The 27,637-nt window shown below is 43.6% G+C and overlaps 1 protein-coding gene across 15 annotated transcripts in view; it reads left to right on the forward strand.

The window, feature by feature from the left end:
• CALN1 (calneuron 1) overlaps nt 1-27,637 on the forward strand; it is a 732,697-nt gene that overhangs the window by 534,062 nt on the left and 170,998 nt on the right. The window contains exon 7 of one of the 15 annotated variants that reach the window (XM_073012665.1): nt 11,423-12,808. The exons of the other annotated variants lie outside the window; for them this stretch is intronic. Within the exon in view, the coding sequence (XP_072868766.1) occupies nt 11,423-11,497 (75 nt within the window). The 3' untranslated portion in view covers nt 11,498-12,808. Of the gene's footprint in view, nt 1-11,422; nt 12,809-27,637 lie in introns of those variants that run through there. 15 annotated transcript variants of the gene reach the window in all.

The raw sequence follows: 27,637 nt of genomic DNA on the forward strand, positions 1-27,637 counted from the left end.
CCAGGCTGGTCTCGAACTCCTGACCTCAGATGATCCCCCTTGCCTTGGCCTACCAAAGTGCTGGGATTACAGGCGTGAACCACCATGCCCGGCCAAGCTGTGTCTTTATTGCAAGGATGATCCAAGTTAATAAAGATCATCATTTTGTTTACCATATATTTGGCTGAATTACATCAATTCAGACTGTGCATTGAAGGCCAGCCTGGGCTGCTTAGATGCCTAAATCTCATTATTTAGGCATTTTGAAGAAATGCAGCTTTATTACAGCTCATCCCCACATTTTTGTATATCGAAGGTAATTGGAACTAACTGCTACTTTTAAAAAGTATTTTTAAATGGAAGCTCTGAGATCCATTGATAATTAGAGCATCCTTTTATACCCTCAATTAAAATGCCAAAGTCTCTGGCAGTTTTCTTTTTTACTTAAGTCACTTAAACAAGGTCTGTCATTTTATTTACCCTTTGTTTGCCCAGGGAGCTCATTTTCAGTGATAATGGAGATGAAGACTTAGGCCCTCCCCTCATCAAATTATCATACATCTTAAATGTGCCAAATCCAAAATTCTTAATGAGGGTTTACAGTTCATAAACACGTCTCTGGTTTTAAAAGCCTCATCTTAAGCAAGGAGAAGACGCATTTCTGCTCTCACCACGCAGTGAGACAACTGTATATTGGCTCGCAGATACCTATCTTCTGGCTTAGCCATTATTTCTATGGTGCAAACGTCAGAAGCAAGGAATACTCAAACCAGAATTCAGGCTGGGCGAGGTGGCTCTCGCCTCTAATCCCAGCACTTTGGGAGGCCGAGATGGGTGGAATACCTGAGGTCAGGAGTTCAAGACCAGCCTGGCCAACATGGCAAAACCCTGTCTCTACTAAAAATACAAAAATTAGCCGGGCATGATGGTGCACACATGTAATCCCAGCTAATCGGGAGGTTGAGGCAGGAGAATCGCTTAAACCTGGGAGGCAGAGGTTGCAGTGAGCCGAGATCGTGCCACTACACTCTAGTCAGAGTGAGACTCTGTCTTTAAAAAAAGGAAAAACAAAACAAAACAGAATTCCATTTTCAGGAAATGTAGTGCAAGATTATTTTTTCAAAAATAGAGAGAGAGCAGCTACTTGTGTGGCTGTTACGAGACCATCAACTGGAATAGATCAGTGTTTGCCTTCAAAGAACTCACCCTCCAGTTAGGGGATGATGTGAGGGCTTTGGAGGACAGTTCTCCGACCTGCCTGACAATTCCTGGAGCTCAGTGTTGATAGAACTGTCCCTCTTTTCATGAGTGAACATCAGATGACTGTTCCAAGCTGCAAAATCTGGGGAACAAACAAAAGATCGCAAGGGATCACACTCTGCCCACATGCCTTGCAGGTCTCAACATCAGCCTCTCTTGGTTACAGCTGAGACAGCCTTGATTGCTATATAGGAATCAAATTAGGGGAGCTTAACGGCTCATCAATCACTGCCAACCACACGTGTGAATGAAGCACGCACGAACCCGAAAGCTGCATGGTAATCAACAGAGAGTGGCTCATTAAAATCCATTAAATTTCCTAAGTTGGAAATTGATTGCTCTCTCTCTGTACACCTTCTAAATCTCATCTGACAGCTTTGTCTGACATCATTTATCACTTGCGACAAAATACCAAAGGAAAAGAGGACACACCTTTTGCCAAATTATCCCACTTTAGGTCTGTTGCTTCTGCATGTGTGGAAGTGTTGCACTCTCTCTTAGCAGACGAACATAAAAGAGAAGGCAAAAATATTCTCCTTTCAGATATAAACTAAAACAAAAAATGGATCAGACTTCCAAAGGATCATTTCTCACAAAGGCCACCATTCTATAACCAGATGTCGTTTGGCCAACACAATTTTCGAATCAGATATACATGAAGTTTCTTTTCTCTGAGTGTGCAACAAAATGCAAACACCCACTATTGAAATGGGCTGTGGGGTGTTCAGAACGAATTGAATGTCATCATTAAGCTTTGGACCTGTGAACCCCTAGAAGGCTGAAGGTTTCTGCGTTATATTTTCCTTTTTCTTTAAGACAGAGTCTCACTCTGTTGCCCTGGCTGGAGTGCAGTGGCATGATCTCGGCTCACTGAGCCCCAGGAATTGTCACGCAGGTCAGATGAAAATTGAAACATATCAGGGTCCACATGTCTGGAGGGTATTGTGGATTCATTTGCTGGTCTATTTGTGAGTACTAAGTCCATATTCACCTCTTTTTAGTTGGGTCGAACTTGGGCAAATAGCGTCAACTCTCAGAGCCTATATTCCTTCCTTCCTTCCCTCCCTCCCTCCCTCCCTCCCTCCCTTTCTCTCTCTCTCTCTCTTTCTTTCTTTCTTTCTTTCTTTCTTTCTTTCTTTCTTTCTTTCTTTCTTTCTTTCTTTCTTCCTTCCTTCCTTCCTTCCTTCCTTCCTTCCTTCCTTCCTTTCTTCCTTTCTTCCTTTCTTCCTTTCTTTCTTTCTTTTTCTTTCTTTCTTCTTTTTTTGAGACAGGGTCTCACTCTGTTGCCCAGGTTGGAGTGCAGCGGTTCCAGTTTGGAGTGGAGTGACTATGAATAGAGCTATGAGCAATCACAGCCCAATGCAGTCTCAACTTCCTGGGCTCTAGTGGTCCTCCCGTCTCAGCCTCCTGAGTAGCTGGGACCAGAGGTGTACGCTACCATACCTGGCTAATTTTTTACTTTTTTGTAGAGACGGGGTTTTACCATGTTGCCCAGGCTGCTCTCAAAGACCTGGGCTCAAGCGATCCACCTGCCTTGGCCTCTCAAAATGGTGAGATTACAGGTGTGAACCATTGTACACGGCCCTGTATTTCTTCGCCTGTATAATGAGAATAATAATATGACCTCGCTTCTTGCAGATGTGACAATCAAATGAGATAATGCATATAGAATACTTAGTTTCTTACTTAGCACATACAAGGGGCTCAGTAAATATTTGTTTTTGTTTTGTTTTGTTTTGAGGTGATTTCACTCTTGTTGCCCAGGCTGGAGTGCAGTGGCACAATCTTGGCTCACTTCAACCTCCGCCTCCCAGGTTCAAGCATTTCTCCTGCCTCAGCCTCCCGAGTAGCTGGGATTACAGGTACCTGCCACCATGTCCAGCTAATTTTTTGTATTTTTAGTAGAGACGGGGTTTCACCATGTTGGTCAGGCTGCTTTTGAACTCCTGACCTCAGGTGATTTGCCCCCCTTGGCCTACCAAAGTGCTGGGATTACAGGCATGAGCCACCGCGCCCAGCCTCATCTCCTTTCTTCGGCCTCTTTTGTAGTGTGCCTTCCAGCAGACACACTCATTACTCCCTATTTACCAGTCCTCTTTTGTAGCTGTGTGACTGTAATTCTCAGTCATACTGCAGTACTGGTTTTGCTCTTTCCTTTACTAGTTCCTAGTGTCATAATCACACCTAAGATGCCTTCAGGGTCTTTCTTGCCTCTACTGGGAATGCCGAGTGAACCCGCACAGCCTTGGAATCTAGGTGTTCAAGCCAGCCTGAAATTGGCTCTCAATTTTGCTGAACCTATCAGCCTCAGATCCCTGCTGCCGATCGAAGTGGTTTTTAAATTGTACGTCTTGCCATTTGGCAGTAACTGGGCCTTGTCAAATAGGAAAATAGCTGGGATGGTGATGACTTGAGCCCTTTCGTGAATAAGGAGCACTTCCCTTCTTTGCTCCTTATTGAAAATGTCATGAGCTTTATTGCCTAAGTGTTAAAAGCGCAGGGAGTAAGTGAGAAATCACTTTAACTTCCATTCAGAGAATGTTGTATTGCCTGCCTATTTCTGGAGGGCATAAAAGGGCAGCTGGCTGCACAAAAAAGGTATATTTTGCAAATACAACTCCCAAAAATCCTAGTTGCAATTCTGCATTGGATTTCTTAAGGGCCAAAGCCTAAAATGAGTATAAGAACGTCTTCTTGGTATAGCCTTTTCATTGCTACTTGTTCAAATATGCCGGGATTGTGATATAACTTAATATAATAACATAAGTTAATAAGTAAGAAAATAAGGGTGTTTGCTTAGTCAAAATAAGTTAGTTTCATATTGGAAGGGTACTGTTTTCTCACAGGATTATGTAACTATTAAGTCTTGGGATTGGAAGGAAGCAATCATTTATCTACATCAATCTTTATAGGAGAGCCTTCTCAAGTGACTATCCAACCTGTGTATAGTGATAACCACTGCCTAGAGACTCTGTCTTTTCTTGGACAGTACATTGCATCTGTTCTGTTCCCCATTTGAAATGGGTTCCTGGGCCAGGCATGGTGGCTCATGCCTGTAATCCCAGCACTTTCGGAGGTGGAGGCAGGAGGATCACTTGATTCCAAGAGTTCGAGACCATCCTAGGCAAGATGGTGAGACCCTGTCTCTACCAAAAATCAAAAAATTAGCTGGGGGTGGTGACATGAACCTGTCATCTCAGCTACTTGGAAGGCTGAGGTGGGAGGATCACTTGAGCCCAGGAGGCAGAGGTTACAGTGAGCCAAGATCGTACCACTGTGCTCCAGCCTGGGTGACAGACTGAGACCCTGTCTCGAAAAAAAAAAAAAAGGGATTTCTCCAAATGATCCTACAATAGCCTGCACCCATTGGCCCCACACCTAATTCAATGGGACAGGTCACAATTAATTTACTTCACTTCTACCTGACAACTCATAAAATATTTAAAGACAGCTATCGTATTTTCACTGTCTTTCTCTTTCTCTTCTCCAGGATAAACTTTCCTGTTCCCCAGTTCCCTAAGTACCATCCTGTTTACCTTTTTCTGATAATGCTATGTTTAGATCCTTATTCCTCATAAAAAGAAACATCCCAAAATGAATAAAGCTTGGTACATTCTGCATGATAGTAAGCCTTAATGAATTATGTTTTTATGGCTTGAACGTTTATTAATATGTGTCAGGAGGAGACACCATCATGATTTATTTATGTATGTATTCATTCGGTTATGTACACTGTACATTGATGAAAAAAATATTTAGTCTCCGACAAGTATCTATACCACATTAAGATAAAAACAGTTTGCCAGAAAGAAATCAGGACAAAAGGCAAATGAAAGTAGGCAAGTAAGATGATGCTGAGGAGAAGGTTAATATCCAGAATGCATGTCAGACTCCCAGTGCCCTGCTTGCTAAGAGCCCAGGCAAAGGGTAACCCTAATTAGTTACAGGGTTCACAGGCTGCAAAAGATAAAAATAACTCCAGTACTCGAGAGAAGTGCTGTATAACCATTTCCGGTGCTGAAACGTTTCCTCTTTGACTCCATATGAAGAGGAGACTGAATGAAGTATTTGGAGATACAATTTCCAAAAGTCATCCTTTATGTGTGCAGTTCTATGATTTTTTTTTCTTTTTTCTTTTTCTTTTTTTGTTTTTTTTTTTTACTTTTGAGATAGAGGTTTGCTCTGTCACCCAGACTGGAATGTAGTGGTCCAATCATAGCTCACTGCAGCCTCAACCTCCTGGGCTCAAGCAATCCCCCTGCCTTAGCCTCCCAAGTAGCTGGGACTACAGGTGTGTGCCACTGTAACTGGCTAATTAAAAAAAAAATTGTAGCCGGGCGCGGTGGCTCACGCCTGTAATCCTAACACTTTGGGAGGCCAAGGCGGGTGGATCACAAGGTCAGGAGATTGAGACTATCCTGGCTAACGCGGTAAAACCCTGTCTCTACTAAAAATACAAAAACTTAGCCGGGTGTGGTGGCCAGCACCTGTAGTCCCAGCTACTCGGGAGGCTGTGGCAGGAGAATGGCGTGAACCTGGGAGGCGGAGCTTGCAGTGAGCCGTGATCGTGCCCCTGCACTCCAGCCTGGGCGACAGAGCGAGACTCCGCCTCAAAAAAAAAAAAAAAAAAAAAACTGTAGAGGTGTGGTCTTACTATGTTGCCTAAGCTGGTCTTGAACTCCTGGACTCAAGCAATCCTCTCACCTCAGCTTCCCAAGGTGCTGGGATTACAGGTGTGAGCCACCACAGCCAGCCAGTTCTTTGAATTTTGATAAACGTATGCACTCCTGTAACTAGCACTACATTAAAGATAGAGAATATTTCCATCACCCCGGGTCCCAGCACAGTGGCTCACACCTGTAATTCCAGTACTTCGGGAGGCAGAGGTGGGTGAATCACTTGAGGTCAGAAGTTCGATACCAGCCTGGCCAGCATGGTGAAACCTGTAATCCCAGCCTCTTGGGAGACTGAGGCAAGAGAATTGCTGGAAACCTGGAGGCGGAGGTTGCAGTGAGCCAAGATTGCACCATTGCACTCCAGGCTGGGGGACAGAGAGTGAGACTTCATCTCAAAAATAAAAGAAAATATTTCTATCACCCCAAAGAAGGCCTCATGTACCTTTGGAGTCAGTAGCCCTAGTCCCAACCCCTAGGAACTGCTGGTCTGATCTCACTTATAGTTTTGCATTTTTCAAAAGGCCACAGAAATAGAATGAAACAGTATATAATCTTTTGGCCTGGCTTCTTTTCATTCAGTATAATACTTTCAAGATTCATCAGTGTGGATGTGTGTGTTACGAATTCATTTATTTTTATTGTTCAGGAGAACGCCAAGTGTCCTGCCATAGCTTACACCCTGTGCATTTATCCCTTCACTAGTTAGTAGACATTTGACTTGTTTCCAGTTTGGAGTAACTATGAATAGAGTCGCTATAAATATTCATGTACAGGCATTTGTGTGGGCTTATATTTTCATTTCTCTCAAGTAAATACTTAGGTGTGGGATTACTGAATAAAACGGGAAATGTATGTTTAACTTTATACAGAGATGCCAAAATGTTTTCCAAAGTGGTGATACCATTTTTAATTCCCACCAGCAATATATGAGAGTTCTAGTTGCTTTACATCTTTGCTAGCAATAGATGTTCTCAGCTTTTTTTGTTCTATTTTAAATTTTAGCCCCTTTAATAAGTCTACAGTTGTGTCTCATTGTGGTTTTTATTTGCTTTCTTTTCATTTACTTTAGTAAATTCTTTAGTAATATGTATGCTCAAATCTTCCCCTTTTAAATTGTATTGATTGCTTTCTTATTATTGAGTTTGAAAGTTCTTTATATTTATTTTCTGGGCATAGATTTTTCTTTACTTTTTTTTTTTTTTGAGACAGGGTCTCACTCTGTCACCCAGGCTGGAGTGCAGTGACACGATCACGGGTCACTGCAGCCTTGACTCGGGCTCAAGCAATTTTTCCACCTCAGCCTCCTAACATGCACCACTGAGCTCAGTTAATTTGTTTGATTTTTAGTAGAGACAAGGTCTTGCTATGTTGCCCAGGCTGGTCTGGAACTCCTGAGTTCAAGCCATCCTGACTTGGTTTCCCAAAGCCCTAGATTACAGACATGAGTCACCACACCTAGTCAAGTTTCTTTGATAGGTATTTGTTTTGCAATGTCTTCTGCCTGTTATATCTTGTGTTTTCATTATCTTAGCAGTGATTTTTTGAAAATGGAAGTTTTCAGTTATTGTGAAGTTCAGTTTGCCATTTTTCTCCTTCATTATTCATGCTTTATGCATCTTATCTAAGAAATCTTTGTCTAGATCAAGGCTTCCTCTGTTTTCTTCTATACATTTTATAGTTTTAGGTTTAATATTTAAGTTGTTTCCATTTTGAACTGTTTATCCACTGCATTATTGGAATAAACAAGTGAATGGGTTTCAAAGATATGTTCCCTAAACAGTTCTCCATAAAAATCAATGACATCATGGCAAAGAATATTCTAGAAACAGCTTCTACTGGGGAAGTTGAACCAAGGACATATCTTTCTGTTGTCCTGACAGAATTCAGTGATAAATTTTAGAGTGTCTAGAGAAAGCCTCATCACTTGGAACATTTACATCTTACAAAGTTGCATGAAAAATTAATCTAGCTTTACATTTTTTGGAAGAGAAGAACTATAATTCTCATTAGGCTTTCAAAGGGGTCAGTGACCACCACTTGCTCCCCAAAATGTTAAGAACCATGGTATTAGTCTGTTCTTGTATTGCTGTAAATACCTGAGGCTGGGTCATGTATAAAGAAGAGAGGTTTAATTGGCTCATGATTCTGCAGGCTCTATGGGAAGCATGATGCTGGAATCTGCTAGGCTTCTGAAAAAGCCTCAGGAAACTTACAACAATGGTAGAAGGCAAAGAGGAAGTAGGTGCATCTTACATAGCTGGAGCAGGAGGAGAGAGAGAGGAGGGAGGTGCCACACACTTTTAAATGACCAGATCTCATGAGAACTTGCTCGCTATCAAGAGGAGGGTAACCAGAAGGATCGTGCTAAATCATTCATAAGAAATCTGCCCCCATGATCCAACCACTTCCCACCACCCCACCTCCATCATTGAGGATTACAATTGAACATGAGACTTGGGTGGGACCACAAATCCAAACCCTATCAACCATTGACCTAGGGCAGGATTCCACAGACCAAGGTTCACAGGCCATGTCCAGCTTGCCACCTATTTTGCAAGTAAAGTTTTATGGCAACATAGCCACACTAATTTGTATTGTCCATGGCTGCTTGCTTTATAACAACAGAGTTGACTGTAAGAGTTGAACTGTTGGGATCGAAACTACAAGGAGCACCAGAGCTATTTGTTATCTGGCCTTACACAGGAGCATAGACAGACTGCATATCCTTCAGGTTAACCTGCAAAATAGAAATTGTCTCAGCTGATTTTTCTATTGAGTATTGTGTAGATTGAATGCAAGATGATACTCCCTGGTTGTCCTTGGAGGGCAGAAGTGTGGTGTTGATGGTTTTGCAAAACTCCATATTTCAACAGTGAAAAGCTCGAAGAAGCATTGCTACTGTCCTTTTCTGCAGGAAGAAGACCAAGAAAGATCAGTTGTTTGTTTGTTTGTTTGTTTGTTTGTTTGTTTTGTTTGAGACGGAGTCTTGCTCTGTTGCCCAGGCTGGAGTGCAGTGGTGTGATCTCAGCTTACTGCAAGCTCCACCTCCCAGGTTCACACCATTCTCCTGCCTCAGACTCCCGAGTAGCTGGGACAACAGGTGCTCATCACCACGCCTGGCTAGTTTTTTGTATTTTTAGTAGAGACGGGGTTTCACCATGTTAGCCGGGATGGTCTTGATCTCCTGACCTCATGATCTGCCCACCTCGGCCTGTAATCCCAAAGTGCTGGGATTACATGTGTGAGCCACCACGTCCAGCCAAGATCCTGTAGGCTTTTAAATACTAAGTCATCTTTGTAAATTATTTAGAGATAACTCAATTGAGTGACACTGGGGCATCTTTTTATGCCCCAGAACATAGCTGCAATATTTTTAAATTGTGAAATATTTTAAGTGGTCACTACCATATGCCTAATTTCAAACTTTCAACAATATATCTTTTGGTTGTGCATACACCATATCAGTAAAAAATGGATCTCTTTTTTGTTGTTGTTGTTTGTTTGTTTTTCTCAGGGAATAACTTTTTATATATATATATATATATACACACACACACATATATATATACACACACACACACACACACTCTTTATGTTCTAGTGTACATGTGCACATCCTGCAGGTTTCTTACATATGTATACATGTGCCATGTTGGTGTGCTGCACCCATTAACTCATCATTTACATTAGGTATATCTCCTAATGCTATCCCTCCCCCCTCCTGCAACCCCACTACAGGCCCCAGTGTGTGATGTTCCCCTTCCTGTGTCCAAGTGATCTCATTGTTCAATTTCCACCTATGAGTGAGAACATGCGGTGTTTGGTTTTCTGTTCTTGTGATAGTTTGCTGAGAATGATGGTTTCCAGCTGCATCCATGTCCCTACAAAGGACACAACTCATCCTTTTTTATGGCTGCATAGTATTCCATGGTGTATATGTGCCACATTTTCTTAATCCAGTCTGTCATTGAGGGACATTTGGGTTGATTCCAAGTCTTTGCTATTTAATCCAGTCTGTCATTGAGGGACATTTGGGTTGATTCCAAGTCTTTGCTATTGTGAATAGTGTCGCAATAAACATATGTGTGCATGTGTCTTTATAGCAGCACAATTTATAATCCTTTGGGTATATACCCAGTAATGGGATGGCTGGGTCAAATGGTATTTCTAGTTCTAGATCCTTGAGGAATTGCCACACTGTCTTCCACAATGGTTGAACTAGTTTCTAGTCCCACCAACAGTGTAAAAGTATTCCTATTTCTCCACATCCTCTCCAGCACCTGTTGTTTCCTGACTTTTTAATGATTGCCATTCTAACTGGTGTGAGATGGTATCTCATTGTGGTTTTGATTTGCATTTCTCTGATGGCCAGTGATGATAAGCATTTTTTTCATGTGTATGTTGGCTGTATGAATGTCTTCTTTTGAGAAATGTCTGTTCATATCCTTTGCTCACTTTTTGATGGGGTTGTTTGTTTTTTTCTTGTAAATTTGTTTGAGTTCTTTGTAGGTTCTGGATATTAGCCCTTTGTCAGATGAATAGATTGCAAAAATTTTCTCCCATTGTGTAGGTTGCCTGTTCACTCTGATGGTAGTTTCTTTTGCTGTGCAGAAGCTCTTTAGTTTAATTAGATCCCATTTGTCAATTTTGGCTTTTGTTGCCATTGATTTTGGTGTTTTAGATGTGAAGTCCTTGCCCATGCCTATCTCCTGAATGATATTGCCTAGAAAACCTAGGAAAAATGGATCTCTTTTAAATAAATGAGGTGAGTCCCTATGTGGGAAGTTATTTATAAGCCATTTAAGTGCATTTAATGTTTGTTTGTTGTTATTGTTTTTCAAATAACAGCTCTAAATCCCTTCTTTGTAGAATGAATGAGATGTCTATTAAAGTTCCTCCTGACTCATGAGTATAAAATCATGTCATCTCCCAGTGAAAGGAAGCTTTGGTTTTCCTTATAGAAGGTTGGCACCTTCTTTCTAGGGCTCACACAAAGGATTGTGCTTTTCCAAAAGTAGTATCTTGGTATCTAAACAATTAAAGGGATACTTTTTAAAAAGTGAGGCTGGGCATGGTGGCTCACACCTGTAATCCTAGTACTTTGGGAGGCTGAGGCGGGAGGATCCCCTGAGCCCAGGACTTTGAGACCAGCCTGGGCAACATAACGAGACACTGTTTCTATATATAAGGAATAATAAAACGTTTAGCTGGGTGGGGTGGCATGTGCCTGTGTTCTCAGCTACTTAGAAGGCAGAGGCAGGAGGATGACTTGAACACGAGTGGTAGAGGCTGCAGTGAGCTACAGTGGCACCACTGCACTCCAGCCTGGGCAACAGAGTGAGACCCTGTCTTAAAAATTAAGAAAATAATACAACGTGAGCCAGAAAACATTCTTATTTTCCCCTGAATCCTCAAAGACGGTCTCTCCTAACTCAAAGTCTGGCAGTGTTTTTAAGGTGCTGATTCTGAGCTCAACCCAATTCAGTGAAACCATCTATTCCTTACAGATTTCTTCATCACTGATGGAACATGACATTGGTCCATATTGGAAGACTCATACCCAAAGCCCATCTCATTCCTAACGTTTCTTGCAAAGCCCAAACTTATTTATACAGAGGGGAATAGGCATGCATTTTTAACGAAGTGTTCAATAAGTTAAATATATCTATACTTTGGAATGGAATAAAGGGTTGTTCTTTTTGTTTGTTTGTTTGTTTGTTTTTTGAGACAGAGTCTCGCCCTATAGCCAGGCTGGAGTGCAGTGGCGCAATCTCGGCGTGAGCCACTGAACCCAGCCGGTTGTTCTTTCAAAAATGATATTAATAATCTTGCTGAGAGCTATCTCCACCACTCAATAAAACCTGACATTCATTCTCCAAGCCCCACATGTGATCCAATTTTTCCAGTACACTAGGGCAAGAACCCAGGATACAGAAAGCCCTCTGTCCTTGTGACAAGGCAGAGGGTCTAATTGAGCTGATTAACACAAGCTATCTGCAGCACACTGTAACACACGCCCACCGAGGCTTCAGGAGCTGTAAACACACACCCTTAGACACTGCTGTGGGATCGGAGCCCAGAAATGCTCCCCACGACCTCTGCACCTGCCCGTCTGCATGCTTCCTTAGGAGTTTGAGCAGCAGGGCACCAAAGAAGTGAGTCACAACCCTGTCACACGTCCTGCGAGGGGGGATAAGGGAACACTCCCATTTCAGTGTCCATCCCTAGGGGAATGGGTAGGGCCAAATGTATAACATCACATACTCAGCAACAATCCAGACGTACATACATAGTAATGTGGATAAACCTTAACAGTGTTCTCTTTAGTCAAAAAAGAAACAGAATGAGAGTCACAGCAGGAGACATTTATGTTAAAATACATGGATGTTGAAAACAACACGTATTTGGGGGGCAGTGTATCAGAGGGGATAAGAACATGAATTCTTCAGCCAAACTTCATAGGTCCTAGTGCCAGCCCCACTATTTACCTCTTACGTTAGGTGAGTTACTTAATTTTTGTGCCTCAGTTTTCCCATTTGCAAAATGGTGATAATCTCATTGCACTGCTATCCAGGTTCGATGAGTTAATATATGTGTAGCATTTAAAATACAGAATAAGTGCTCATAAGTGTAATCTATTATTACAGTGTATGTATCAATATTACATATAAAACATATAAAGTGGTGACCAAGGGGGTAAGGGGGAAAAAAAAAGTGGAATTTGGAGATGAAGGAGAGAGGATATGAAAAAAGAGAAAAAGTTTCCTAGGCCGGGCACAGTGGCTCACGCCTGTAATCCCAGTACTTTGGGAGGCCAAGGTAGGCGGATCATTTGAGGTCAGGAGTTCAAGACCAGCCTGGCCAACATGGTGAAACCCCGTCTCTACTAAAAATACAAACATTAGCCGTGTGGGCTGGGCATGGTGGCTCACACCTGTAATCCCAGCACTTTGGGAGGCTGAGGTGGGCGGATCATGAGGTCAGGAGATCAAGACCATCCTGGCCAACACAGTGAAACCCCGTCTCTACTAAAAATACAAAAATCGGCTGGGCATGGTGGCTCATGCCTGTAGTCCCAGCTACTCTGGAGGCTGAGGCAGGAGAATCGCTTGAACCAGGGAGTCAGAGGTTGCAGTGAGCCGAGATTGTGCCACTGCACTCCAGCCTGGGTGACAGAGCAAGACTCTGTCTCAAAATAATAATAATAATAAAATAAAGTTTCTTAGAACTTACTGTTTAGTACAGGTGACCCTAATTTGTGACACTAGCAAGGGTAAACTATCCAGGCTTACCTGGTAATTGAGATTCCAAAACTTAAATACCAGTTTCAAATCTTGGATACCTATGTTTAAACCTGTCCTCTTTGTAGTATTTGAAGGCCAACCTCAGATCCTTATATGAGAATTTATGATACTTGAATCTTTCAAGGTTACTAGAATTTGAGTAAGCTTTGAATTGATGAGATCCTGCTGATCTGTTCTGATTTCATTTTTCCTTGTTACTTTGTTCATCTCACCAGGGTGTGTCTTTTTTCTTTTTGTCCTGGCAATTCCTGGCAGACCAGGCACTAGAAGGAAAAAAGACCCACATTGCTGTGACATACTATAGATAAAACTGGTTTAAAGCTTTCAGCAATTTGTAGAAAAGATGTGGAAGAGAAATCTTCTCCTCACAGCACCCAAAGTGGAATTTTAAAAGGTATTGGAGAGGGAAACGCTTCTAGGGGAATTTGAAATTTTCTTAGTCAGTCTCACAGTTTCTAGCCCCCTGAGCTCACCAGTGTGAAAGGTTGAGATCAGGGGAAATATTCACTCTTTATATAGTCCAGAATGTCCATTCAAATGGTAGCAAATGCAGAGGGCTCAAATACAGTATGGCTTCTGCCAGCAGTTCCCAGCGTGGACTCAGTATTGGTATTTGTTACAAGTAACTGGCTTCTACTCACATTAATTAATTTCTTGGAGGCTGGGTCTTGCTCTGTCACCCAGGCTGCAGTACAGTGGTGCCATCATAGCTCACTGCAGCCTCAAACTCCTGGGTTCAAGTGATCTTCCTGCCTCAGCCTCTCAAGTAGCTGGAACAACAGGTGCATGCTACGGTGCGTGACTGATTTTTAAAAACTTTTTTGTAGAGATGGGATCTTGCTATGTTGCCCTGGCCGGTCTCAAACTCCTGGCCTCAAGTGATCCTCCTGCTTTGGCCTCTCAAAATGCTGGGATTGTAGGTATGAGCCACTGTGCCTGGCCTCAAGGTTATTCTTATAGTAACTTTCCTCTCGTTCACTTTCATCTTGTTTTATGAGAAAACGGAACACACAGATACAAATGAAGAGATGACGGACATAGGGTAGGCAGGTGAAAGGAACAAACAAGATATGATCAGGCTCCCTGAGGCTACAATAGCTGGAGAATGTTCCCACTCCAAGGGCTGAAGGGAAAGGGTTACTGGAACCTCAGGAGGGCTGGAAGAGGTGCCGCTCAGTGGGAAATGGGCTTATGAAGAGGCATAGCTACTGCCAGAGTAGCAGTTTTGTCAGAAAGTACGCAGGGGAGGAGGTCCCTGCCCTCTCTCTTCTGCTGCCCTTGGATTTCTTGCCATTGTCTGAATTGGCCTAACCCAAACAGAAGCTAGCAGCAAGTTTATCTAGGAGATGAAATCTACAGGGATCAGTTTCCAAGGGCCCAGGGCAGAGAGGTGCAGGGAATGGCTTGTGGAGACAGCAAATGGAGAATTGCCCGCACACATTTTCTTACTCCTTTTTGTTTGTTTAATAATGAGAGAAAGAAGTTTGCAAATTTCATGTAACAGTACCCATGGGAGTACAGTACACATGTGAACGTAATCTGTTATGGGTTTTATGGCAGAAAAGAGATTGGTAATTACTGGTCTATGGGGCTGACTCCCAAGGGGGAAATACAGGTAATATTTTCATCAGCTAGATCTCACGTGCTAACATTGAAACAGAACTGGGTTCTATGTATAAATACATTTGGTAGGGAATTTTCTATTAAGATGTAAACATCCGTCTTTAGAAGTGGAGATGTAAGCTCGGTTTCTGATTCCTTGTCTATCTTGTTTACTGTTGTATACCCAGCATCTGGCACAGTTTCTGGCATTGTGAATAAATGAATGAGAAGTAATCTTTCAGGTACCTTTTGTGTTATTGTCATTGTCAGTCCAGTGATTCCACATCTATACTACTTATTGGACTGACAATGAATAGTAACTGACAAGGAGTAGTGACTTTGCTGATTATGTGAAATTCATTTAAAATAATAAGTCTTAGGCTGGGTGCAGTGGATCACACCTGTAATCCCAGCATTGTGGGAGGCCAAGGCGAACAGATCTACCTGAGGAAAGAGGGTCAAGACCAGCCTGCGCAACATGGTGAAACCCCATCTCTACTAAAAATACAAAACTAAGCTGGGCGTGGTGGCACAAGCCTGTGATCCTAGCTCCTCAGGAGGCTGAGGCACGAGAATCGCTTGAACCTGGGAGGTGGAAGTTGCAGTGAGCTGAGATTGAGCCACTGCACCCCACCTGGGCAACAGAGTGAGACTCTGTCTCAAAAAAAAATTAAATTAGAATAAAATAAAAAGTCCTAATATCACGACCAGGTAATGGTGTAGGAGTTTGCACCTGCATGGAGGTAGAGTGGAAGAATATAACTATTAACAAAGATCTAAAATTAGAACTGCCATTCAATCCAGCAGTCCCACTACCAGAAAAGAAATAATTATATCAAAAAGATACTTGCACCAGTATGTTTGTTGCAGCACTATTCACAATAGCAAAGATATGGAATCAACCTACGTATCCATCAATGGAGGAATGGATAGAGAAAATGTGGCACATAGACGCCATGGAATGCTACTCAGCCATAAAAAGAATGAAATCGTATCTTCTGCAGCAACACGGATGGAAGCGGAAGCTACTAACCTCAGTGAAATAGCTCAGAAACAGAAAGTCAAATACCGCATGTTCTCACTTATAAGTGAGAGCTAAACAGTGGGTATGGATGGACGTACAGAGGGAATGATAGATATTGGGGACTCCATAAAGAGGGAGACTGGCACGGAGGTGAGGTTTGAAACATTTCCTATTGGGTGCAATGTACACTGTCCAGACGTTGGGTTCATGATGCAATATATACATATAAGAAACCTGCATTTGTATCCTCTAAATATGCTTTTATTTTATTATTTATTTTATCTTATTCTTTTTTTTTTTTTTTTTTTTTTTTTTTAGACAGAATCTCTCTCTGTTGCCCAGGCTGGAGTGCAGTGGTGCCATCTTGGCTCACTGCAACCTCTGTCTCCTGGGTTCCTGTCTCAGCCTCCCGAGTAGCTGGGATTGCAGGCGCCCGCCACCACACCCAGCTAATTTTTGTATTTTTAGTAGACACGGGGTTTCACCACGTTGACCAGGCTGATCTCGAACTCCTGATCTCAGGTGATCTGCCCACCTCGGCCTCCCAAAGTGCTGGGATTACAGGCCTGAGCCACTGCACCCAGCCTAAATATGCATTTTTTTTTTTTTAAAGAATACAACTCTGAAGAGACGTCACTTGATTTGCCCAGGAATTGAAAGTGACTAGAACTAGAAATGGATTCTGGTCCTATGAGCACCATGGAGTCTGACCACAGTCCTCTTGTGCTGATGGAGTCGGGAGTGGGTGACGGTCATCTCTCACCTTTGCTGAAAGTATTCACCACACATACCCTTCCCCCACTTTAAAAAAAAAAAAAGCTGGAAAGGTAAAAAGTCAAAACTCTGGGATATGTAGAGATGTCCCAAACTCCAAGTCTCTTCTATCTATATCATGTTAAAACTCATCAGGAGAACTGGTATACCCCTATGCTCTATCCTCTGGGAAAAGAACATAGTCTTTTTGGTAGATGTTCCTGGGAGAACGGGAAACTCATTTTCCTTTCCCCAGAAGGACTTTCCACCCATCTTAGGAAAGTTTTCCAAATATATAAAAACAACCAAGTCTGGATTCTCCAGTCCTATGTTTGTGATCTCCAAGAAAGAATAGAACACGCCTCTGGACAACTTGTCCAACCTTCAGAAAGATCCCAACAGTGCTAGCCACATTATGTGGATGTTAGATTTCATGTTAGCTTGTCATTTAAGACCTGGCAGAAAGGAAGTTCCTCCCGAACCATGAGACCTGACCAATCACTGCCTACCTTGACAGGTACTTCGCTGCTACTCAATCTGATGAAAAGGAGAGGGGCAAGCCATTCAGGTTGCTTTCTCTTCTAGCCTCTGATAGTACCACAGCTTCCAGAACATTCTTGCTTTAATTGAGCAGCCTATGCCTATCTTTTATGACTAACAAGTGACCCAGAGGCATGTGAAAGCCTGATGATACTCCAGGTCTCCCATCATAAGGAAAGCCACTCGGAGAAGTCAGACAACATGGTGGAAAGTGATCTGAGGGTCTGATCTGTCAGTCCGGAAAGAATTCTGGTCAATGTCTATTGTGAGGCTGGGTGGGAGACTCCGTCTGTGAAGGTAGCAATGATGGGTCAGGTCTCACGGTGCAGGAGGAGCTGCCTTTCTGCCTGGTGTTGAATGACAAGCTAACATGAAATCTAATGGAAGAGACTACATAATGTGGTTAACACCATTGTGATCAGCTCTGAAGGTTGGGCAAGTTGTCCAAAAGTGTATTCTGTTCTTTCTTCGAGATCACAAACATAGGATTGGAGAATCCAGACTTTGTTATTTTTATGTATTTGGAAAACTTTCCTAAGATGGGTGGAGAGGCAAGTCCTTTTGAGGAAAAGAAAATGGGCTTCCCCTTCTCCCAGGAACTGTATATACCACTTGAGCCTGGGCAAACTTGGTAGTCTGTTGGTGCTTTGTCAAGGACCAATAAGGTCTTTGACAGATAGGAAGACTACACAAAGGGGCCTCCCTGAGTTGTCTGTTGTGTCTCTACAATGAAGATAGGGAACTGGAGGAAGCCAAGAGTCTCTTGATTTGGATAATGGATCAAACTACTAATAAGCTCATTTTAACAAGACCAGTATGAGAACAGGGCAAGAAACCTGACAAACAGGGGAACAATAGATACTGGGGGCTCCATAAAGGGAGAGGTTGGGAGGGAGGTGAGATTTGAAAAACTACCTATTGGGTACAATGTATGCTATTAAGATGATGGATTCATTAAAATCTCAGACTTCACCATGATGGAATATATCATGTAAGAGATTGGTAATTACTGCACTTTTTTTTTCTTTTTTTTGATGGAATTTCACTCTTATCACCCAGGCTGGAGTGCAATGGCACACAATCTGGGCTCACTGCAATCTCTGCCTCCCAGGTTCAAGAGATTCTCCTGCCTCAGCCTCCCAAGTAGCTGGAATTACAGGTGCCCACCACCACGCCCTGCTAATTTTTGTGCTTTTAGTAGAGATGGGGTTTCATCCTGTTGGCCAGGTTGGTCTTGAACTCCTGACCTCAGGGGATCTGCCTGCTTTGGCCTCCCAAAGTGCTGGGATTAGAGGCAAGAGCCACTGCACCTGGCAGAAACTTGCACTTTCTTAGTGCGAGGTGTGAGCCGCAGCACCCAGCCTAAATTTTTCAGTCTTAAAATGAGAACACTCCTAGTTTCTTCTTCTTCTTCAAAAACAAAACACAACAAAAAATCTAGAGAATCAACTCACCTCATTTCTGTCTAACTCACTGGAAAACTGCATTAATCTGTCTGAGAACTGAATTTCCTTAAGAGGTTTGCCATTTATAAGTTGAGGAAGGCTTTTTAGGTTTGCAGTGATCAGTACAGGTGACAGATCACAATGGGGAAGAGAAAGAGTGTTGAGGTTTGAGAGTGGTGTCTTTTTTGGGGCTTGATTTTTTGCAGGGTGAAATATTTCATCCCTGAGTTTCTTACTACAAAAAAGAATGTCTTTGTTTTATTTTTTAAACCTCTTTATTTTCCTTTTTAGGCTTTTGTATCTGATTTCACCATGTTTTTGTCTTTCCAGAATCATTAATGATAAATTCTTACAGTCCAGAAAAATACTAGATTTAACCATGAATTAAAAAGTCACAGTCCCACCCACCTCCTATCAATCTTTCTGAAAGAAGTAAATCAAAATTCTTTCACAGAAAATGAAAGTGAAAGAAAATGAAAGTCCATCAAAGCTGAGAGTGGCTGCTTGATTACTTTGGCATCCAGACCATGTCTTCGGTTGAGATAGAAACAAGATGATTAATTTCAAAGCTACTCACCACCTCCCCACCAATTCATAAAGCTCCCGTGAATGGAGATGCAGGGATTGACTATCAAAAAAAATAAAGTATAGGGCCGGGTGCAGTGGCTCACACCTGTAATCCCAGCACTTTAGGAGGCCGAGGTGGGTGGATCACCTGAGGTCTTGAGTTTGAGACCAGCCTGGCCAACATGGTAAAATCTCCCCCCACTAAAAATACAAAAATTAGCCAGGCATGATGGTGGGTGCCTGTAATTCCAGATTCTCAGGAGGCTGAGGCAGGAGAATCACTTGAAGCTGGGAGGCAGAGATTGCAGTGAGCTGAGATCGTGCCACTGCACTCCAACTTGGGAGACAGAGTAAGACTCTGTCTCAAAAAATAAAATAAAATAATAAAATATAATATGAATGTTCCTGGCTTGCTGTGTACCTACACTGCTACATATAATCAAAGCTTTAAATTGGGACTGGACACAGTGAGCCCCTGTAATCCCAGCACTTTGGGAGGCTGAGGCTAGAGGATAACTTGGGGCCAGGAGTTTGAGATCAGCCTGGGCAACTTAGCAAGACTCTACCTCTGTTTAAAAAAAAAAAATATCAAAACAAAAATAATAATAATTTTAAAAAATACTTTAAATTGAAATAATGCCTAATAGTAAAATTTCCGGGCACTCATATCTGCAGTCTCCCAAGTCCTCCCCTATAGCATACATATGTGCCCTCAATCATCCCACTCATCACAAAAGGAAACAAAAGAAAGTTCCTTTCTGCTATTAAAATTCCAGAACCGTCTGGGCACAGTGGCTCGTGCCTATAATCCTAGTACTTTGGGAGGCTGAGGAGTGAGGATCACTTGAGGTCAGGAATTCGAGACCAGCCTGGCCAACATGATGATACTAAAAATACAAAATTATAATACAAAATACAAATACAAATATAAAGTACAAACTATATAATACAAAATACAAAAATTAGCTGGACATGGTGGCACATGCCTGTAATCCCAGCTACTTAGGAGGCTGAGGCAGGAGAATTGCTTGAACCCGGGAGGCAGAGGTTGCAGTGAGCCGAGATCACGCCGTTGCTCTCCAGCCTGGGTGACAGAGTGAGACTCCATCTCAAAAAAAAAAAAAAAAAAAAAAAAAAATCATACGTAGATGGCCCAGTCTGTACTATCTCAGCTGGGGTACTTTCAGTGAAAATGCCGGCTCTGAAATCACCAGGTATCACCCAGGTGCCAGACTGAATAGTGGCTTTTCACTCTTGAGCCCCCAAGCCCTCCTAGAGTATATTCTACTTCTGACTTTCCTCCCCGAGGAGGTTGTCCATCTGCTTGGTCGGAAATAAGTGCATCATAGTCAGGTCACGTTGGAATCTGACTCCTTCCTGGACGGATCTCCTGAGTTCCAGAACATCCGGGGCTTATTGAGCCAGGGCATGCTCAAAACTTAAGGTCTGTGCCCTACTCTATGTTGATTCGTTTTTTAATCTAAGGAAAGCAATGCAGCATGATCTGTATTATTTTCTACTTAGACCAGTGGGGAAAGTGCTCATTTTGGGGTTCACCAGACCTGGATTTGAACCCCTGCTGTGCCACTGACTAAGTATGGAATCTCTAAATTCACTGATTCCTGCAGTCCTCACTTATGGAGTAGGGGTCATGTTGACCTCAAAGAACATTTTGAGATTTAAATAATGGAATGTATGTAAAAAGCTGATCAGCTTTTCAGCCTCTCCACTGTGTCATTCCCATTAGAAATACTGATACAGTTTGGCTGTGTCCCCACCCAAATCTCATCTTGAATTGTAGCTCCCATAATTCCCACACGTTGTGGGAGGGACCTGGTGGGAGATCACTGAATCATGGGGGCGGTTTCCTCCATGCTGTTCTCGTGGTAGTGAATACATCTCACAAGATCTGATGGTTTTATTAGGGGTTTCCCCTTCCACTTGGCTCTCACTCTCTCCTGCCTGCCACCATGTAAGACGTGCCTTTGCTTTTCCTTCGTTTTCTGCCACGATTGTGGGGTCTCCCCAGCCATGTGGGACTGTGAATCCATTAAACCTCTTTCCTTTACAAATTACCCAGACTTGGGTATATCTTTATTAGCAGTATGAGAAGGGACTAATACAGATACAAACATACTCAGACAACCCTCATCCTAAAAAGCAACATTGCATGCCTTGTAAGATGTGGGTAAAATTAATAATAATAATAATAATCAAACGAAACTCTTTGTTCCCCTATAGAGAAGAGTTAAACCTCAGTCCTCTTCTCTGCTCTGAATCAACCCCCCAAATAGTAGTCTATACTCACTGCTGCCAATTCCCTTCTCCCATTGACTCCTGAATCTACTCTGTCTGGATTTTCATTCTTACCATTCCATAAAACAAAACAGCTCTAGTGGAGGTCACTGATGACCACCATGTTGCTAAATCCAACAGTCAATTCTCAATCCATATCTTCTTTTTAATGTCTGAGACAGGGTCTTATTCTGTCACCCAAACTGGAGTACAGTGGCATGATCACAGCTCACTGCAGCCATGCCCTCCCAGGCTCATGCGATCCTCCTGCCTCAGCCTTCTGAGAAGCTGGGACTACAGGTGCACACCACTATGCCCAGCTAATTTTTATTTTTATTTTTTAATTTTTAAAAATTTTATGTTTTTGAGATGGAGTCTCACTCTATTGCCCAGGCTGGAGTGCAGTGGCACAATCTCGGCTCACTGCAACCTCCGTCTCCCTGGTTCAAATGATTCTCCTGCCTCAGCCCCCCTAGCAGCTGGGAGTATAGGTATGTGTCACCACAACCAGCTAATTTTTTTGTATTTTTAGTAGATACGGGGTTTCAAGATGTTAGCCAGGCTGGTCTTGAACTCCTGACCTCGAATGATCGGCCCCTTGGCCTACCAAAGTACTGTGATTACAGGCATGAGCCATAGCGCCTGGCCCCATTTTTACATTTTCCTTAGAGATGATGTCTTGCTGTGTTGCCCACATTGGCCTCAAATTCCTAGCCTCAAGCAGTCCTCCCGCCTCAGCCTCCCAAAGTGCTGGGATTACAGGCGTGGGTCACCGTGCCCAGCCTTTACCCCGATTCTCTAGCAATAGTGAATTCATTGCAGTTGTTCCAGTAAGCCAGATTCTCAGGTTCTCTTTTCTTTGAGAGACTGAGATGATGTTTTATTGTCCACATCGCCAACCACCAACCACACCTTGCCGGGCTAGCTCTCCCTGTCTATGAAAACATTTCCTAGCTGCCTCCCTTGCCCCCCAGGAGTCAGGTGCCTCCTATGTTCCCCCGTAGAAACCTCAGCCCAGTCCCATCAGAGGATCTGCCCCATGACATGGAAATTGATCCTCTACTTGTCAGTCTCTGCAAAGCCCTGCCAGCCATTGGGTCCCCACTCCCAGCACAATGCCTAACACATAAATTGCACTCAGTAAATATTTATTTCTCAGGAAACTTTATCAACAATCATTCAAAACAGTTTTGCGCACATCTCAAAAGAGCTATTATGAAGATGAAATGCCGTAATAGGCGTGAAAGCACCTTAGAATGCAGAAAACACCAGAAAGAGAATATATAGATTAAAACAGGAAATTGACTTTTCTCCAAAGCTTTGACAGTATATAAAGGAGAAAAAGAGGTAACTATATCTTTATCCTGCCAATGATACAGCAATTTTAGTGGCCTGGAGTGGTCATTTAAGATGATAAATTAATTCTTTTAACACAAGTGTGTGTTGATCACATCTACTTAAATAGTGTAGGGAACAAGGCTATGTGGAAAATATTAAGATGAAGAACAGGATGGAGAAGAGAAGCCATGGGCACCAACAGATTATAAAGTGTGGACGACTGAGGCAGGTGCGGTGGCTCGTGCCTGTAGTCCCAGCTACTTGGGAGGCCGAAGTGGAAGTCTTGCTTGAAGCCAGGAGTTCAAGACCACCCTGGGCAACATAACGAGACCCCGTTCCTGCAAAAAATTAAAAATACCAGCTGGGTGTAGTGGTGCGTGCCTGTAGTCCCGGCTACTCAGGAGGCTGAGGAAGGAGAATTGCTTGAGCCCAGGAGTTTGAGGCTGCAGTGAGCTATGGTCACACCACTACACTCTAACCTGGATGACAGGGCAAGACCTTATCTACAAAAAATAAATAAATTATAGAGGACTGAGTCACAAAAGCCATGCAAAAGACATTTATGACAAGCTAAAGAGGAAGACACTTTCTCCCATTAGAGGAATCAAAGAAGACTTTCTAGGGATTAGAAGAAGCTGGACAGGTCTTGATGAGCTTTGAATGTGAAAGCAGGAAGGATGCAGGGATCCTACAGGGGCCAAGCTGACGAGAGCCTGGTGGGACTTGGTTTTAGAAAGAAGAATCTAGCAGATTGTGCAAGGGGGAACAGCCCAGCACCTGGGGCATCTGCATGGCTGTACTTGTAGTAGTCCAGGAATGAGCTGAGATCGCTAGTGTAGCGATCTACACTAGCTTTCTTGGGTCATGGAAGTAATGCAGCCATGGCTTCCTTGGGTCATGGAAGTGATGCAGAGATTGAGCATTTGGAGGACCCATCAAATCAGCTTTCATTTGCCACTAGCCTCAGAAAGGGAGCATTGCTGCCTGGCCAAGGGACAAGCCTATGTGGGCCCCTTCCCCTCACCCAGAGCCGAGTCCTTGTGGCAGAGCAGCTCCTTCTCTGCTGACATGCACGCCTTCCCTGGACCAGCTGTAGAGTCATTATCATATTAATACCGACATCTTCCTCAGGCAAGGAGGTGAGGGGGGTGCACTTGGCAAAGGAAGAGATGACTGGGAGCCACAGAGCCCCTGTGGAGGCGTCAGGGTGGAGCCAAGAGTGGGAGGACCCTGAGCAAGAAAGTTCCGTGATTTAGGAAGATCCTGCCAGGTGACTTGTGGTATCTTCAATTTAGCAGTTGCAGGTCGCATATCCAATTCAACAGATCAGTGAGTTGATAGAGATGCAAGAAGGAAGCTGCTGGGGCAGACTCTTCGTTTTTCATACTTCAGCTAGCAACTGTTTCTCTTGACGATGTCCCAGAAAGCAGACTGACTCACGTCCTGGGGTGGTCCTGCCTGGGTGTCCCTCCACCACCAGCAGCCGCATCTGTTGGTTTGGGCAAGTGATGGATTCGTTGGGTCTGCCTCCCAGGAGGGGAATAGAAAGAAAAAAAGGCGGCAGCAGTTTGACAAACTAGAGCACAGAAAAAGCCCAAGACGTAAGAAGATCCACCATTCTGCAGGTCGCTTGCATGCATTTCAAAGTCAAAGACTTCGATTTCAAATCCTGGCGAGGGGCGAGCCAATCAGAACCAGCCAGTGAGCCACAGATACCAGCTTTTCTGGCTGTGATCAGTTTTGTTTTAGTAGGGTGTGTGACATCTGCCAATCCAAAGAGTATATTTAGAGATGCTGTAACAGACCAGACTCCTCACTGAGTTCTTGGAGAAGCTGGAAAAACGTGTTTCTGTTATTCGTGTTCTTTTTTTTCTCTTTTTTTTTTTTTTGGAAATGGACTATTGCTCTGTCGCCCAGGCTGGAGTGCAGGTCGTGATCTCGGCTCACTGCAACCTCCGCCTCCTGGGTCCAAGCGATTCTCTCACCTCAGCCTCCCAACTAGCTGGGATTACAGGCACGCACCATCATGCCCAGCTAATTTTTGTATTTTTAGTAGAGACGGGGTTCACCGTGTTGGCCAGGCTGGTCTTGAACTCCTGACCTCAGGTGATGCAGCTACCTCGGCCTCCCAAAGTGCTGGAATTATAGGCATAAGCCATGCGCCCAGCCGTTTCTGTTATTCTTTAGTGGAAGTAAAAGCATTTCTTTACTGAGAGTGTTTTCTGGACACTACATGGTGCTAGAGAGCTCTTTGATCAAAGTCCCTTATGCCATACAAAAAGAAAAGGATGTTGTGCCCTAGAGACAGCTACGGCTGTCATCTTTTGACTGAGTAATTAAACTGATATTTACTAAGAGCCTATTGTGTGCCCAGCAGGTTTCAGGCACTGGCCCTGAATGAGAGGGGCAGAGGGGGAAACAGACAATAGATGAACAAATAAACAAGGAAATGCCATTTATGGGTAAGTGTTATGTTAGAAATAAAACAGGGGGGTAGACGGGGGCCTACTTAGGAATGACTGGTTAGGGCAGGCTTCTCAGAGAGGGTGAAATGGCTAGGAAAGGAATGACAAGGTGGAGCCGGCTTTATGAAGAACTCTGGGAATTGCGTTCGGTGCAGAAGGAACAGCAGGTACAAAGTCCTAAGGTGGGAGCAGCTTGGCATGTTCCCAGAGCAGAAAGAAAGCCAGTCTGGCTGGAGCAGACTGAGGGAGGCTGGCTGGTGCCAGATGCACAGTGGGCAGGGCTGATCAGGTTAGGAGTCTGGATGTGATTTCCCGTGTGGTCTGAAGCAGCTTTGAGTTTAAACAGGTGTGTTCCGACTGGATTTACAGTGTCAAAGTCTGACTCGGGTGGCTCGGTGGATCGGCGGTGTTAGGGACCAAAGAAAGACTTGACTACTCCAGGTCAGGGAGTAACCCAGCATGAGCTGATTTGGGCCAGAGTGGTGGGGAGAGGATCAATTCGGTCTATGCTTGCAAGTCTTTAAGAGGACCGTGGTCTGGCTGTGATCAGTTTTGTCTTAGTAGGGTATGTGACATCTGCCACATCCAAAAGTATATTTAGAGATGCTATAACAGACCAGACTCTTCACTGAGTTCTTGGAGAAGCTGGAAAACCTTATTTCTGTTATTAGTTGTTTTTGTTTGTTTGTTTTGTTTGTTTGTTTGTTTTTGTTTTTGTTTGAGATGGAGCGCTGTTCTGTCGCCCAGGCTGGAGTACAGTGGCATGATCTTGGCTCACTGCAACCTCCGCCTCCTGGGTTCAAGTGATTCTCTTGCCTCAGCCTCCCAAGTAGCTGGAATTACAGACACGCACCTGGGCAACAGAGCAGTATTCCAGCTCAAAAAAAAAAAAAAAAAAAGAACTATTAACAGACTCTTTGGATTGGATTGGTCGTAGGGATGGCGTGTTGAAGGAAGACACAGAATCAAAGATGATGCCTAGGTTTTTTGGCAAGTACTCTGCAGTGTCCAAAAATGCATGGTAGTGATTGTCGGAGACCTAGATCCTATCCTCAACCCTTCCATGTATCTATGGGTGACCTTGAATGAGTCCCTGTGCCTCAGTTTCCTCACCTGTAAAATGATGGCGTTGGAAGAGGTTACATGGAAGACCCCTTTGCACCCTGCCCACACTTGTGCTGTGGCTGAAACAACCGCGAGCAATTCTCCTCCCATAAGGGGCTCACTCTCCAGGTATTACCGGGGGAGGGTGTTCAGGTTCTTGGCATCTTGAACAAGGAATTGGACAAAACGCACAAACAAAGCAGGCAAAGAATGAAGCAACAAAACCAGAGATTTATTAAAAATGAAAATACACTCCACAGGTTGGGAGCAGGGCCAGGCATAGGGGCTCAAGAGCCCTGTTGCAGAAGTTTTTAGGGTTTATATACCCTCTAAGGCCGGGTTTGGTGGCTCACGCCTGTAATTCCAGCACTTTGGGAGGCCGGGGTGGGTGAATCACCTGAGGTCGGGAGTTCCAGGCCAGCCTGGCCAACATGGTGAAACTTCATCTCTACTACAAACAAAAATTAGCCAGGCACAGTGATGCATGCCTGTAATCCCAGCTACTCAGGAGGCTGAGGCAGGAGAATCGCTTGAACCTCAGAGGGAGAGGTTGCAGTGAGCCGAGATCGCACCACTGCACTCCAGGCTGGGCAACAGAGCGAGACTCCATCTCAAACAAACAAACAAAAAAACCCTCTTGAGGTTTCCATTGGTTCCTTGATATACGCCTTATGTAAATGAAGAGGATGAAGTAAAGTTACAGTCATTTACTCGACGTACACCCTATGTAAATGGAGAGGATATTTCCTGCCATCGCTGAAGTGTTTCCATTTGATTTAGCTCTAGGAAGTCCTTATGTTCCCTGTCTCCAGACCCTGTTCTCCTGCCTCACAGCCTGTCAGGGATTCACTTCCTTCCACTGAATGTCCACAATATTTATGACCAGTCCTTCCGTCCAGACCACACTGTCATAATGACAAACTGGCAGCATGGAAAACAAATTCTTTAATTCTTTTTTTTTTTTTGAAGAGACAGGGTCTTGCTGTGTCACTCGGGCTGGAGTGTAGTGGTGCCGTCATAGCTCACTGCAGCCTGGAACTCCTGGGCTCAAGCAGCGCTCCCATCTCGGCCTTCCAAAACATTGGGATTGCAGGCATGAGCCACTGCACCTGGCTGAAAACAAATTTTTTTTTTTTTTTTTTTTTTTAGACAGAGTCTCTCTCTGTCACCCAGGCTGAAGTGCAGTGGCGTGGGCATGATCTTGGCTCACTGCAACCTCCACCTCCTGGATTCAAGCGATTCTCATGCCTCAGCCTCCCAAGTAGCTAGGATTACAGGCATGCAC

The sequence above is a fragment of the Chlorocebus sabaeus genome, chromosome 28 (genome assembly GCF_047675955.1).
Source record: "Chlorocebus sabaeus isolate Y175 chromosome 28, mChlSab1.0.hap1, whole genome shotgun sequence".
NCBI lineage: Eukaryota > Metazoa > Chordata > Mammalia > Primates > Cercopithecidae > Chlorocebus > Chlorocebus sabaeus.